The sequence below is a fragment of the Caloenas nicobarica genome, chromosome 9, assembly GCF_036013445.1.
Source record: "Caloenas nicobarica isolate bCalNic1 chromosome 9, bCalNic1.hap1, whole genome shotgun sequence".
Lineage (NCBI taxonomy): Eukaryota > Metazoa > Chordata > Aves > Columbiformes > Columbidae > Caloenas > Caloenas nicobarica.
This window is the reverse complement of record NC_088253.1, coordinates 16,949,847-16,964,459: the sequence shown is the minus strand read 5'-3', so window position 1 is coordinate 16,964,459 and position 14,613 is coordinate 16,949,847. Positions and strand designations below refer to the sequence as shown.

Sequence of the window (14,613 nt, the reverse complement as noted above, 5' to 3'; positions counted from 1 at the left end):
GCTCCCCGCCCCGCCGCAGTTCCGGGTCGCTGCCGCTGCCTCCCCGCCTCCCGGGGGGCCCCGCTGGCGGCCCCGGGGCCCAACCGCTGCCACCACCGCCGGACTCGATGGCGGTGCCGGACTCAGCCCCGAGCAGGCCTGGCCCGGCCCCCTCACCTGAGCTGACGCAGGTTTGGCAGGACCCACCTCCGCGGCAAGGACGGGGCCTCCCGCCAGGAAAGGGCCTGGCCCTGGGGGCACAGCCGCCACCCCACATTTCGGAGACACCCCATCCCTCTGGGCTCAGCACAGGGGAGGCACAGGCTGGGGAAGGGTGGGAAACTCTGGAAAGTTTTTTTGTTTATTCATGACAGAGAACACTGTACAAATATTACAGGCAATTTTCTTTCCTTGCAAAAAAAGTATAAAAATAATCTTTATATATGAATCAAAAGTTCATTTGCGACTGTAAATTTTTCTCTAGGTATCCTTTTCCGAAGGTTAACTAACTGGTGGCGAACACAAACACTTGGAAGGAGGGCAAGGGCCAGGTAGTACACAAAGAGCTCGAGCTACACCAAAGCCAGGGAGCCCACCTAACACACGCAGGACTGAGGGCTTTGGGTCAGCTTCCATGTGAAGGGGGACACATTTCGGGACTGGCTGCGTGTGGGCTGGCAGTTCACCCCTGCAGGGTCCCACGCCACAGCTGTCTCGCCAGCAGCAGAAACAGAGAATGTCCTGTTGTTCCTCCTGAATTCTTCACGCTTTTCCCACAGAGGACGCTGGTGCTTTAGGGCCGCAGAGGGGAATGGCTCTTCTGGAGGGATCCCACACAAAGCAGGACGGCCTGAGGAGCCACCTTGGGGACACAGGTCTCAAGCACATACTCTTCACCTCTGCAGGGTTCAAAGAACTGACGACTTTACATCCCTTAGTCCTGGTGCTCCAGCTGGTTGTGTGGTTCACAGGAAGCAGGCAGCTAAAGCTGAGACGTTAAACACCAGCTGGTGACGTGAACGGCTACAGCAGCCAGCCGCGCTCCTGGCCTGGCCCTCTCTTCGGCAGTTTGCAGAGCAGGGGAGGCAGGATGGCCGCTATCACCATGTCAGCAGGAAGATGTGCAAAACTGAAGACACTCAAATACAGGATCTGACCCAAAACCCAAGTTGGGGCTTGCAAAGTACAACACAAATCCATCAGGGCGTTCTACTCCAGAGTCCAAGACTGCTAACACTTGATCATCATAAACCCGATAGCAGACCTTCCATTACAAAGCAACGAAGAAAATCTTGCAGAAAAACGATGCAGAGAAAGCATCACACTAGGTAGCGACCTGCCCACAGGATCAGGAACTGGGAGTGTGGGTACAGACACCAGAGGAGCAAATTCAAATATACAGAAAGCCTGATCCTGAGTAGACACTACAAGAGAAAAAGGCAGGGGAGTGGGGGAAAGCACTATTTTGACAACACCTATGTAACTTGTCACAGAAAGTACTACTGAGTTGTTACTGCTTGGTCACCTTTTAGAGAGCTGAAGGTTCAAGTGCAATGGCTGGAGAAGACAGCTATTGACAAATATGAGCAGGCTCTGATGTACCTGGAGTACCTTACAGGCACCAGCTGGAGCAGTCTTGTCCTTTCAAACATTTCCTCACTCAGGCAAAAACAAATAGAAATTTAAAAAAAAACAAAACCAAAAAAATATACTGGCACCTATTCTTTAGCCCTGTAGAAACAGCACAGCTGCTGTACAAGGAGCTGGAGCACCTGGGCTCGTGTATCAGCAGACTGGTGAACGCCGAGCCAGCCTCACTGCTGGTGCACACACAGGTGAACACTCAGCTCCTGGGTCCTACTAGGGATGCTCAACTCCTGAGTCCCACTAGGAGGCACAGCTGGCTAAAAAAAGTGCTTTTTCTTGTAAAACATACTAACTTGGTCTGGAGTCACTGGCAGAAATGGACACTTTGGTGCCATTTTTTTTTTCTTCTCTCCTTGTTGTCTTTCAGAAATATAAACACACCAATCTGAACTGCTCACATTGAAAAAATTTAGCTAACTACCACCAGGCTTGTGAACTGACCACGATATTAGGGCTCCTTGTAGCAGCTGGTACCTAGGAGGTGCAAAGTGCCTCTAGGAGTGCAGGAAAAACCAAGGCATGCAGATTTGAAGAAGCTCAGAGAGGCACGTGGGCAAACTCTATGGATGAACTGGGAACACTCAGAACACAAGACCCCTTGAATTGAGGCCCCGGATCCAGTGGAGAGAGAGAGATGCAGCAGAGTGAGTTGCACGTGCAACAGAGGAAGAAGCTACAGGGAGGCTCCCAGCGTGCATGTCCACATCTCTTGGTTCTGAGTCCATATGACAGCATCTCTGAATCACTCACTCATTGAGCTCTAGCACAAAAGGAATCCAAAAATAGACACTTTCCAAAGAGTTACAAAATGGTCTGTGTTTGCGAGGCTCACAGCCGCACTGAGAAGTCAGAGGTTGAGGATAGGCACGTCAAAGAGGTCACAGACGCCTTCGCTCTCATCCAGGTTATAGATGTAGTCGTGATCTCCAGGCGGAGGGGAGAGGCGGAGCAAGGGAGCAAACACTGGGGAAAGAGAAGCCCACGGTTGGTTACAAAACTCTGCACTCCCACCCCAGCTAAGTGCTGCCGGTGGGCACGGAGCTGCGGAGCCACGCGGAGGCCACCCCACAGTCACAGCCCTGAAGGTTACTCAAATCAGCCTTGTGGTAGGGAAGAGAGGCTCTCCTGGTCCTCATACCTCGCAGGGACTGGCAGGACAGTGAGAACAGAGTCTGTGTCCAGAGCCCAGAAAGGATGAGAGCAAGTCTGCAGTCATAAGACTGTCAGGTGGGTAAAGTCACACAATACTGTTTTCCTCCCCCAGAAAGGCCACGCCATGAGGGGGAGACTCCAAGACTCACCTTCAGATGACATCAGCTCTTCCAGCAGCTCAGAGTTCATGCATTCTGGGAAAGAGATGAGCATGGTTAAGCAATGCACTCTGCTTTCCTGGCCTGTTCCTCTGCAGCGTCCCACCCTTCCCAGGGCGCTCCTCGCCCTTGTTACCCCTTCTCTGGCCAAGGCACAGCGTGTGCAGCTGCCAGTGGCCAAAGGAGGATGGGAAATCTGTATCACACAATTCAAGTGGTGTAAAAAAAAATCTGCAGGAGGTTTCTGCCAGCTTAGCTCAACCACAAGCCAGTCTCCATCATCTCTGGCTGTGCCTTCCCCCTGCACTGGCATCTGAGCTGGTGCGCCAAGCTCCTCCAAAGGAAATGCTTCAACATGCAGCTGAAACTGAGCTGGTAAAGCCTGACATATTCACAGTCCTCAATTACCCACCAGCTTTGCCAGAAGAGGAGAAAAAAATTTAAAAACAAATGAGCAGTAGAACTAACGAACCTCGAGTTGTCTCCCTAATCAGCTCCCCTTGGCCCACTAATCCAGCCTCACTCCCCGGCAGATTCACTGCTTGCCTGCTGCCAAACAGAACGCACATCTGAGCTCCGCATATCCTTCCTTCATGGGCCATTAACTCTGCTCTCCCTCTACTGCCCACACAAAACCGTAAAATCATTAATTCTCCCCGAAATGTCATTCCTTCCTCCAGTGTTGTTACTGTTGGATAGGAGGTTCGCAAGCTACTTGAAGGGTAGAGGAACAAGCAGCCAGAGCTCGTGCAAGACAATTTCTTAAGAAGCCAAGCATTTGAAAACAACCCTCTCACTTCACTAAGATCTAACTCAATCTAACTGGGTTGATGAGACATTACCCACACTTGAAATAAGATTTCACAAAATAAACTCAGATCAGCCCATTTTCAAGATGCTTATCAACAGCAGGCTGGTTCCTAAAGGACAGGAACCTACGTGCCTAATTCAGTGCCATGAGATGAGGGATTTTCAACACCAAGTAACTAGCCAGGACTAATACCAGCTTCAATAAATAGCAATTAAATGCAGAACCTGCATTCTTTGATCGGGGCTGGGAATATAGCAGGGTGTGTATATGTGTGTGTTGAAATTCAGTTTTTATCCAGGATTTGAGTTTAAAACAAGCAGTTTTTAGGCACTCATTTAAGAGAGAGAAAACCATGCAGAAAAAGTAATTCCAATACAAAACACTAAGGAAGAACTCCAGGCTCTTGCAGCTTAAGCTGTGCAGCCTTAAAGCAGCCGCCAGCATCAGGGCAACATTACTGCGCTCACACAGCGATGGAAGAGGCTGCAGGGAACATGCTGCAAGGCTCATTTCTCTGAGCTCTGCAGTGTTGCTTTTTTTACAGTCCTGAGCTTTGCCTAAGTAGCTGTTGACTTCATTTTGCAGAACACAGCTTTTGTGTGAATTCAGTAGTGGATCGTGGCTAAAATCTGACTTTGTCACACTACATTGTCCTTCACTCCTGGATCTCTACCTTCATCCTCCAAATTGGCAACATATAACAAGATACATTACTGCAGACGGCAAACATCTCCTTTATAATAGTGTCCACACAGTCACATAGTGCAGCTAGTTTGAGTTAAACTAGATCTTTTGTACCAGCTGGGGCCTTGCAGCAGTTTATGTTTCACACTGCAAATTCAAATTCACTCTTCAGGTGTACTTGGTCATTACAGCAGCGGGTGCTGACCAAAGAGGAAGGAAGGGTGTTCTCCAGGGCTCCTAGCACAGATTGGACGGTTGCGCACGTGCATTGGGGACTGTGGGGTTTTTAAACAGAGGCAGCACTTTCACAAAGCACCTGCTAGAGCACAGAACTGGGGACTGTTGTACATATCCTGTCACCACCACAAAAGTGGCTGTGTGTGCTCGGCTCTGCCTCACTGCAGGGCTGGAAAGTATTACGCCAGTATTGAAGAAAAATAAATAAAAAATGAATAAAAAAATAATAAAAAAAAAAAGTTTCCAAGTTTAGGCTTATGTTAGACCAAATTCCTTCACCTTCACAAACAGACAGAAACCAGCGATTTTAAGAGTGTCTGACTACAAATAGAGAGCCAGCAGCCATCAATGACCACAAACACCTTACAAAAACAAATCCCCACAATAATCCAAAAGGGAGCAAATAAAACAGTGTCCCACTTCTGTGGGTAGACGGGCACAGGACAAAGCCATGGTCAGGGAGTGAACATACCTCTTGTTGGATCAAACATCTCTGACAGCTCTTTGGGAAGTTCCAGTACTGCAAATACAACAAACCAAATGGTTTGCATCATTACATGAAGAGTCTGAAATGCTTTAATCACCTACTGTCCTGCTGTATTCCTTATGCACCCAAATCATCATATGCCATCCAGAAATTCTGCTCCCACACCCTATGTGACATATTTCTGCTGAAATGAGCAGTAATAAAATACTTAAACTTGACTTCTTTAAAATAGATCTGTGGGAGCCCCAGGACATGAACATGTTATCACAGATAGCAGCTCTGGAGGAATTATTGCCCGTGCGTAAGCCTCACATGGCGTCAGCTGCTGTACCCCACCTTGATTTACCTCGTGTAGGGTGAGGACAGGCCCTTAGAGAGGCAGCACAGGCCCACAGGGATATGATAAGTTATATGCACATGAAAGGCCTAATTCCACAATCAAGACTACTCCAACATGAAGACAATTCATGCTTCTCTCGGACACACTAGCAGCCTAAGTGTGAAAAAGCACTGCACGAGCTACATTTGAGCAAGATTTCTTCTAACCATAACCCTCTGGAGTGTTGCTGCAGTGAAGGTGGGCTGCAAAACATCAAAGTAGCGTGTCTTACTTGGAGGATGCTTTTCTGTCCTTTGTCCAGCCTTTCATTTCTTGGCATAAAGCTCAAATGTTCCTTGTTTAAAGACCATTTCACCTCACCAAGCAAAACAGGAAGCTCCCCAAATATACACTGAGAGACTGTTAAGACCACAAGATCACTAAAGATAGATGAATTATTTCTGAGTAAAGGAGGAAAACAGAGACTAGAAGTGTCCTACTAAAGGATAACTCCACAAAAGTTACAAAAGGTACTTTCAGTGATGGCTAGAAATTCTACAGATTCATGCAGTCTCAAAATTGGACTTTGCACTACAGAAGGGACTGAGAGGGAATAATCCTACATATAACAGCAGAGATGTGTGTCATGCATGTGTCCCTTGCAGATTTTCTAGTACTGACATCACAGAAAGCAGCAGGACACTAGACATGACACAGTCATCTTCTCCCCAGGTTCCCCAGCACCCTGACAGGGAATTGCCTGCTCATCCCTCACAGAGCCTGGCTGAGAGCAGAGGCAGAATGGAGCTCAGCTCCTTCCTCAGAGGCCGGCAGCCTCTCCCTCGCTCCAAGCAGCAGAGTCTTGGAGCAGCAGAGGAAAGCAGAGCGCATACTCACTTCCCGTGGGATCCGGCTTGATGGGCTCGAAGGAGGTAGAGGGGCTGGGTAGGACGGAGCTGCTGTCCAGCGAGGCGGAGGACTGGAGTGGTTGGGTATCTAACCCAGCCGACGCTGACACGTTACTGAGGGGGTCAAAGTCGCTGCTGCTCTTGGACTCTGCTGTGGAGACGCCGCATTCTGGAGAGGGTCACAGACACACACAAGAACGTCATCTCCCACCAGCCCCAAAGCAAAGTAGCTGCGGCACAGACCAAAACCTCGCTGGCAGCACTGGCCAAGCACAGACAGCTTCATAGGAAGAAGGTTTCTTGCTTTCACCCAGTAAAAACTCCCTGGTCCTGCTGCAGCTCTTCTGGAGAGCAGTCTTGGTGGTGCCAGGCTGCACATAAGCCAAGAGCACACTCTCACAGCAGTTAACACAAAGTAAGCTACACCAGGAGAAGTGTGGCCAGTGCACTGCGGGAAGTTACTATCCTGCCTGGGGCTAAGGCTGCGCTTGGAATTCTGTGTCCAGCTTTGGCCATCCTCCAGTTCACAAAAGATGTGGAGAAGATCCAGCTGAGGGCTACCAAGCTGGCCAGGGGTCTGTGGCACATGGCCTGCAGGAGGAGTGGAGGGAGCTGGGCTTTACAGCCAAGCAAAGAGAAGCCTAAGGGCAAACTAACAGCAGCTTGCAGCTACCTGAAAGGCAGTTACAAAAATTAAGAACTTCTCAGTGGTGCCCCATGATGTAAAATGCACAAGATGCAACTCAAGGGATCCAGACATCAGGAAAAAGGAATTCACTGAGAGGGTGCTGCAGCCATGGAGAGCTCACCAAGGAAGCTGGCGATCTTCACTGCTGCAGGCTTTCAAAGTTTGGCTGGACAAAGCCACGACCAACCTAATCTAGTATTTTTTACAGTCTTTTTTCAAGCTGCAAGGTGAACAGGAAACTTGAGAAGACTGTTTTACAAACTTCTGCTAATTGATGAATCTGCATGATTAGTGTCTCCCCCACCGCTGCCCCCTCAATCTCCAGAAGCCAACTGTATTATTTCCACGAGCACACCGAGTCCATCCCACTAACCAAGACAAAAGAAAAGGTTCACTGCAGCAAGGGAGAGGTGCCCCCTTTGCCAGGAGCTGATGATGCTGCATGACCAGCCAGGCCAAGGAACTCCCCTTTCTCGGCCACCATCCCGTTTCTGCCTCCTGGAATCACCCTCTCACCTGTGCTCGGGGCTTTCTGCGTGGGAGGGCTGTGGTCCTGTGTGCTGCTGGGTGTCGGCGTAGAGGGCTGGGTGCTGCTGGGAACCGATGCCTCCTGGAAGTGGGCGAGCGGTGGTATCTGTGGTTTCGAGGGTGCAACTGCCTGGCACTGAATGAGGTCTTCGGGGGGAGGGACAGGTAGTACAACAGGAGGAGAGCTCCAAGCATCTTTGTTTACTAAGAGAACATCAATGGGACCACTTGTGCTCTTCAGATGGATCTGATATTTCTTCTGACCATTTAGGCCCTGAGAAAAGTCAAAAGCAAAACACAACCAGACATTAAATGCCCCTTTCAAACGGAACAGGAATTTCCCAGAGGGAAGATGTGCTGTGACAGTTCCACACACAATTCCCTTGACTCCCAGGACCACTCTCCCCCTTGGTGCTCCTGCAATTACTCACGTACTTCCAAACATCAAAGTTTCCTGGCAATTATTTAATATCTGGAGCCTTCCTTGGGTTTGCCAGTTCCTCCAACTCCATCAAACTCCTGACTGCCAACTCCCACCCTGGTCAATCCAGCAACAGCCCCCAGCCCACACCCGCAGACACTCCTCCTCTCTGCCCACGCATTCATCACTCACCTCGGGGATGGGAACCTCCAGACGTGTACCTGATGGGGCTCGAATTGCAAGGAGGGTGTCTCCTGTGAAAACAGACTGGTCAGCACTCAGTGAGGACTGTTCTGATGATAATTAAGCACTGACAAAAAGCCCCTCCTCAAAGCCCCCCATCTCCTGCGCTCCCTTGCCATTGACACCCACCTGAACTGCTAAATAGATGGTACAGCTGCCAATGTGCCAACTGCCCAGGGCACAAAGAACCTGCAAAGTCTGTCCCAAAGCAATCCTAAAGGTTTTGAGCAGAATCCTTAGCAGGACTAACCTTTCATTCTCTCAGAAAGGCTGGCCTAAATTCACTCTTAGGAACATCTGAATTTTAAGGGGAGGATCCTTCATCTAGCTGTTGCAAGCTTTTAGATGTGAATTATACACAAAAGAGGGCACAACTCAAAGAGTCGCTCTGTCAATGGAGAGATGGTGTCGAACTAGGCTCAGGAACCCTGTGCTGGAGTACCAGCACCCCAAACCAACACTCCCCAGTCTCTGCTGGCAAGAGCTGCCTGTTGTTAATTGTCCTGGACCCTGCAGAGATCCCAGCGCACGCGGGGCTGGGAGCCAGGTTGACAGCATCTTTCCTTTTCAAGTTCGGCAGCTCCTTAAGACCTGCGCCCCTAATAATGCAACAGTCACGGGCCAGCAGCTTCCATTCCATATCTGGGTTTAGAGAAACGTGAAGAGAGAAACACCACTACTGCGAACATTAGACATATTCAGACTGAGCAGTCAGCAGCTTTCACTTTGAATGTTTAAACTTTGGTGTGGTTAGTATTCACACTTCACCGGTATTCTGCTTTAAGCTTCACTCAATAATTAACGCAGGAGATCCCCAGAGCGATGAGAGAGAGTGGACAGCAGATGGGAACATCTTTTAATTTCAGGCAGGCAAATAAAGGTCAGATCAGGAAAAGGTACAGGGATTTAAAATATTATAGGATTTGTCAATAAGATAGGATTCCTTTAGCAAATCTGCACTTAAGAAGAAAAATATTGTTAAAAGACATTAAAAATGCATAACAAAGCTCAAAGAGAGAAGCTCAAGCTTTGGGACCTGTAAGCTCTAACAATACAGGTGCTGAATTTATATCTCCCTTGATAGCTACATCCCAAATATTTTTACAAGCCAGTGTACAGTGTTTCCACTTTCTTTTTGATTCTGCAAGTGCAAAATGCATCACAGCAACAGATGGGAAAATTATGTTTCCCAGTCACTGAAGGCTAACATATTCTCACTTTTTTTAATGACTCCAAATAATGAATCCATATTTGACAAGACTCCGAGCATGGAAATCTTCCAGCCTTAACTCACTTTGAGAAAGTGAGTTCAATAGCAGTCAATCAGAAAAAACAGGAGCTGAAGTTCAGCTTCCACCACAGTTCCAAAACACAAGAGGTCCAACAAAGAACTTCTGCAAGCCTCAGATGCTCAGGAGAGGGCAAAAAAGTCAGGTAAGGCATATTCATACATATTCATACAGGAAAACTGAAGAGACAACAAAAAAACATGGATCAAGCCTCTGTTCTAGAAGGAATTCAGGTCCGTCCTCAGTAAGATCTAACCTCCGCACATTTTGGCAAGACACAAACCAGTTTACAAAAAACAGGTGCAATAATATGCAAAACACCCAATCAACCAAGCAATAAGCTGTCTGCTGGTCTCCAGTAAACTCTTCCAGACTGTTAAAAGTTATCTGGCCCCAAGCACTGTCAAACTGAAAACCTGCCCCCAAAAAGTCCGAGCTTAAATCAGAAGAGAGAGTAAAGCAGAGGGGGTGGTGATGCATAAGTTACTAGCAGGACCTCAAGCAGTATAAAGTCTGGTGAACAAGGAAAGCACACAAAGGCAAAGATGAAAAATAGAAGAGCTGATGAAGTGAAGGGTGAGAATAGACGAGGAGAGAGTCAGAGAAGGGTGAGGTGAGGCATGCCCGGGGGAGGTCAGGACAAACAGCCTCAGTCTCTGCTGCACACACACAGATGCAGGTTGTACGAGGTCAGGAGAGGTGAGGCATCCACCGAAGCAGAAAGGAGCTGCAACTCCACACCGACACAGCTGAGAAGAGCAGTTTACGTCCTGCCGGCTGCTGTACTACACACTGGCCACCGGAGATTATTTTTTTTTCAGCCCTACAGTTATCATTAAAATTGGCAATAGAGAAGAAACAGAGACACCTGTGGGTTGTGTTCACTTCTGCCCCACAGAGACAGAACATGCGGCTTTTTATACAGACACCTCACAGCCTTAGGAAGGCAGTACACAGGGAATAAGGTCACAGCAAACCATGTACTCCTTTCTGCCCTGCTCTTCACCACCTCCCTCTTGCACTCACTAAATCACTCTTGTTGGCAGAAGGCAAGATGCAGCTGAGGGACCACTTTTTATACACTCTGCTTACACCCAGATTTCTACCACGCAATAAAATTTGCTTCCTATTATTAGAACGTTGCCTGCCCAAGCCCTCAAAAGCTTCTAACGTAACGCACCCACACCCACGTAGAGACATCCAACAAAAAGACTTCCTTAGGAGTAGCAGCTACATTCCTTTAAACACGTATTCTTGCCTTTTTTTTTCTGAATCCAAATAACAAATCCATATTTGACATGACTCCAAGCACAGAAATCTTCAAGCCCTAACGCGCTTTTGAAAAAGCGAGTTCAATAGCCATCAATCAGAAAAACCAGGAGCTGAAATTCAGCCTGCACCACAGTTCCAAAACACAAGTGAACCAACAAAGAACCTCTGCAAGCCTCAGATGCTCAGGAGTAAAAGAAACCATCCACTCCCTGATGGGGAGAAGAAAGCTACAACTCAGGGGTACACAAAGCCAGGATGGCATCAGAGCTCACACTACACTGAACTTGATGCTGCTGGGCAGCCCATGGTGTGCTGCCACCTCTGTCCTGGAGAGGGGAGAGCGGCTGGGACAGACTGACAGGACGGCAGTGTCACATCGGTATGATGGAGCCCCACTTCCTCACCTGTGAAGCACTTGCAGATATCTTCATGTGTCACATACGCTAATGTTTCCAAGGTTAAGGAGAAAGGCTGCAGCTTCCTGCAAAGACAGAGAACTCAAAGGGCACCTGGCGTTTCGTTCCCAAGCACAACAAATGTCATTCCCAGAAGGTTCTCCATGCCATGCTCTGGTCTGCAGGTGAGGTCTGCAAGCCACGTAATCTTCAGAGCTGACACCCTGAGACAGGCCACAGGAGCAGCTCTGCACTCGAGAAAGCAGCACCTGTGGCTCGGGGAGAAGCACTTTCCTCATCATTGTAAATATTATGGTGGTTTTTACTTCAAAGAGCCAGAGAAGCCAGGCACCACTGAGAAAGCTGGTTCCCAGGCTGGACAGTTACCTGAATTTCAAAGGCAGATGCTGCCTCTTAGCCCTGTCAGTGCAGATCTTCCAGCAACGCCAGGTCACTGCCAACCACCCTGTGCCCTGAGCAGGGCAGCGCCCACCCCGCCCTCAGTTCTCTGCGCTCCAGCCCAGCAAGCAAACATGGAGACAGAGTCGTCAGTTCACACCAAGGATATCGACTGTTCTGCACGTCTTCTGTCACATTTTTGATGCTCTGCTGAACCCACATCTTCTGCTGCTCCAGCTCCTGTTCCCGCTGCTCCAGGTCCTCTATGTCTGCCTTCAGCTCAATAAGTTTGTGAGCTATTTCACGTGTGTTGCAGCCAGGACCCACACCTCTGGGTGAGGTAACAAGGAGGGACACACATTAGCTTCCGCAGGCACCCAGACCAGCCCCAGCCTCTCAGGGAGGTTGTCACCCCGCTTACTGCCACCCCTGTCACACATCAAGGGCAGATCGCCCAGAAAGCCTCATCTGTACCTGCTCTAGATCCCCGCCTTCCAGCACAGCAACATTTGGTACATCTTCCTACAAACCACAGACTGGCAGGGCTCTTCCCCATCTCCACTGCCTTTAAAGGCATCTTTTCTAGCCCAAGGCCCCGCAAATACTTAGTTTGTACCAAAATAACAGCTCTGCTGTAAAAGAGACATGCCATATGTACTTCAGCTTTCCTCATTACTACCATCAGCATAGCCCAGCTGGGGGAAGTATAAGCATGCACAGAGCGCCCAGGCATTTTGCTCGGAGCAGGGCATTTTAACTCCAGTGTCACTTAGACCTGGACTAAAAGGGACCTGTGAACAATTTAAATCTTCTCTGTCACTCACTTCCATTGGATACTGTTCTTGGATTTCTTCTCGATCAACCCGATGCCTTCCAGGACATTTGTGATATCGTAGATCCGTCGCTTCTGACGCACAGCCAAGGTATCCGCAGCCTGCAAAAAGGTTAAACACTTAACTCCAAACTCTCAGTCATGTTTTGCTCCTTCCTGCCTGTCAGATTAATTCCTGGCCAAGCACTCTGCTCACCATCTCATACCTCTCTTCTCCCAGCGCCTCAAATTACAAAGTCATGTTCTCAATGTCATTACGACCACGAAAAGAAGCCACTGCCCTGACTTCGTTCCTTTTCTTACCCAGCAACCTCCCCACTAAGCACAAACCAAATTCCAGCCATCTCGCTTGTGGTGGGTCCAAAAATCACCAATCCTCAGTGGCAAAGCAGTGCTAGAAGACACTAGTTTGGCAGCCTAAAAATTGAGTGCTCCTTCGGGGAAAAAGATACTGGAAGAGGAAAGCAGAGAGCCATCTGTGCAACTGACAGCAGTTTAGTGAAACTGACATTCTAAAGGCCTTTTCTAAATCTGACCTGATGCCGCTTGAGAGAGAACTGACACCTTTTCAAGGGGCAGATTCCTCTGAAAGACACGACACTGGGAGGAGTAACCACAGCTGTAAGGAGGAGCTCCTGAGCAGCCCAGGGACTTCCCTGCCTTGCTCACAACTCTCCTCAGGTTTCGGGACACACCGGCCTGCACCGATACACCCGTTTCCACTGCTGCACGGCAACCGAGCACCGGCACACTGGTGTAGCCGGGAGCACCAATGTCAGTGGCACTGCAGGCACAGCGGCTCAGCACAGGAACAACATTCCCTCTTGCTTACCGGTAATGGGACGTGGTAGACCCTGCACCACACAACTCATCAAATCACGCTAACACATACGACTCCCACTTAATAGACACTCTAAGCAGGAAATTATTCGTCATCTGCCCAAATCCAAAGAGACAAGAGTTTGGTACAGGAGAGGACAGAAGTTGACAGCCAGAAGACTCCTCCAGCCCTGCATCTTCAGAGCTTTCTGGCACTTGTCTACTGCCTGCAAAGGGTCAGAGGTGTTTGTACAAACCACGGCAAATGAACTTCACCTATAGGAAAGGCCTAGGTTTACATGCTGTATATGCCACAGAGTTACACCCTTTAGGTGAAGATCTTCAAAATGCAGAAGCAAGGCACGTTCACAGGGCACCTCTCCACAGCCTCGGGGCTTCGGGGACAACCTTTGGCAGAGATGAACCTGCCCGCACCCCCCGTCCTGCTGCAGGCCAGAGGGCCAAAGCACAGCAGAGAGCCACAGTTCCTATAGGTATCTCTTTCTATAAGTCTCAGAGGCTTTATAGGGCAGGATCATGATGGTGCTGGTGATCACAGAATGGTTGGGTTTGGAAGGGACCTCTGGAGATCATCTAGTCCAACCCACCTGCTAAAGCAAGGTTACCGGAGCATATCGCACAGGAATGTGTCTGGGTGGGTTTTGACTGTCTCCAAAGGAGACTCCACAAGCTCTCTGGGCAGCCTGTCCCAGTGCTCTGGCACCTCAAAGTAAAGAAATTTCTCCTCATTCCTCATATTCAGATGGAACCTCCTTTTCAGTCTGTGCCCGTTGCCCCTCATCCTACTGCTGGGCACCACTAAAAAGAGATGAAGCAGCACCTGGGTGTGGGGCAGGAAGGCAGCAGAAGACAAGGCGGCCAAACGGGCCTTAAACACCCGGTGGGGTTCGCTGGGACGGGGGAGCGGCCGGGGCAGCGCGGCCAGGGGGGGAACCGGGCGGGGGCACCGCTCGGACGGGAGCGGCGGGGAGCGGCAAGAGGACCGGAGACCCCGCACCTGCTGCACCGGGCACCGCCGTGCCCCGATTCTCCCCCACACCCGCTCCAGCCCCCGGAGCACCGGGCTCCCCGCAGAACGGTGAAGCCGCCCCCCCCCCACCTCGCGGGCCCTCCCCAGCCGCCGGCAGCCCCCGCACCAGCTTGAGGTCGAGCACGCCGTCCTTGGCCTCCTGCAGCAGCGACACGAACTTGGTGGTGAGCAGCCCCAGGCTCTTCTCGTGCCGGCTGGGCGCCCCCGCAGCCCCGCTGCCGCTCCCACCCCCGGGGGGCTGCGGCCCGCACTCCGCCATCTGCCCGCCGCCGGCTCCGGCCCCGGCTCAACCCC

At 50.0% G+C, this 14,613-nt stretch overlaps 1 protein-coding gene across 1 annotated transcript; it reads right to left on the bottom strand.

Annotated features, from left to right (window-relative positions):
- Positions 1 to 314: 314 nt before the first annotated feature.
- Positions 315 to 14,605, bottom strand: E2F4 (E2F transcription factor 4). The gene is made up of 10 exons (XM_065640878.1): positions 14,426 to 14,605; positions 12,442 to 12,551; positions 11,787 to 11,948; positions 11,228 to 11,271; positions 8,212 to 8,273; positions 7,587 to 7,872; positions 6,372 to 6,551; positions 5,141 to 5,188; positions 2,928 to 2,972; positions 315 to 2,589 (listed from the first exon to the last, which is right to left on the bottom strand). Exons 1-10 carry the CDS (start codon positions 14,576 to 14,578, stop codon positions 2,474 to 2,476), a joined length of 1,206 nt encoding a protein of 401 aa, XP_065496950.1. The 5' UTR covers positions 14,579 to 14,605; the 3' UTR covers positions 315 to 2,473.
- Positions 14,606 to 14,613: the final 8 nt, after the last annotated feature.

What these genes read in the sequence shown, in the direction of transcription:
- E2F4 (XM_065640878.1), bottom strand. Translation starts at nt 14,578, where the DNA reads ATGGCGGAGTGCGGGCCGCAGCCCCCCGGGGGTGGGAGCGGCAGCGGG. An exon ending in GCAGAAAGCCCCGAGCACAG is followed by an intron (nt 6,552 to 7,586) that starts GTGAGAGGGTGA and finishes GACCCTCTCCAG; the next exon opens with AATGCGGCGTCTCCACAGCA. An exon ending in GATGTTTGATCCAACAAGAG is followed by an intron (nt 2,973 to 5,140) that starts GTATGTTCACTC and finishes TCTCTTTCCCAG; the next exon opens with AATGCATGAACTCTGAGCTG.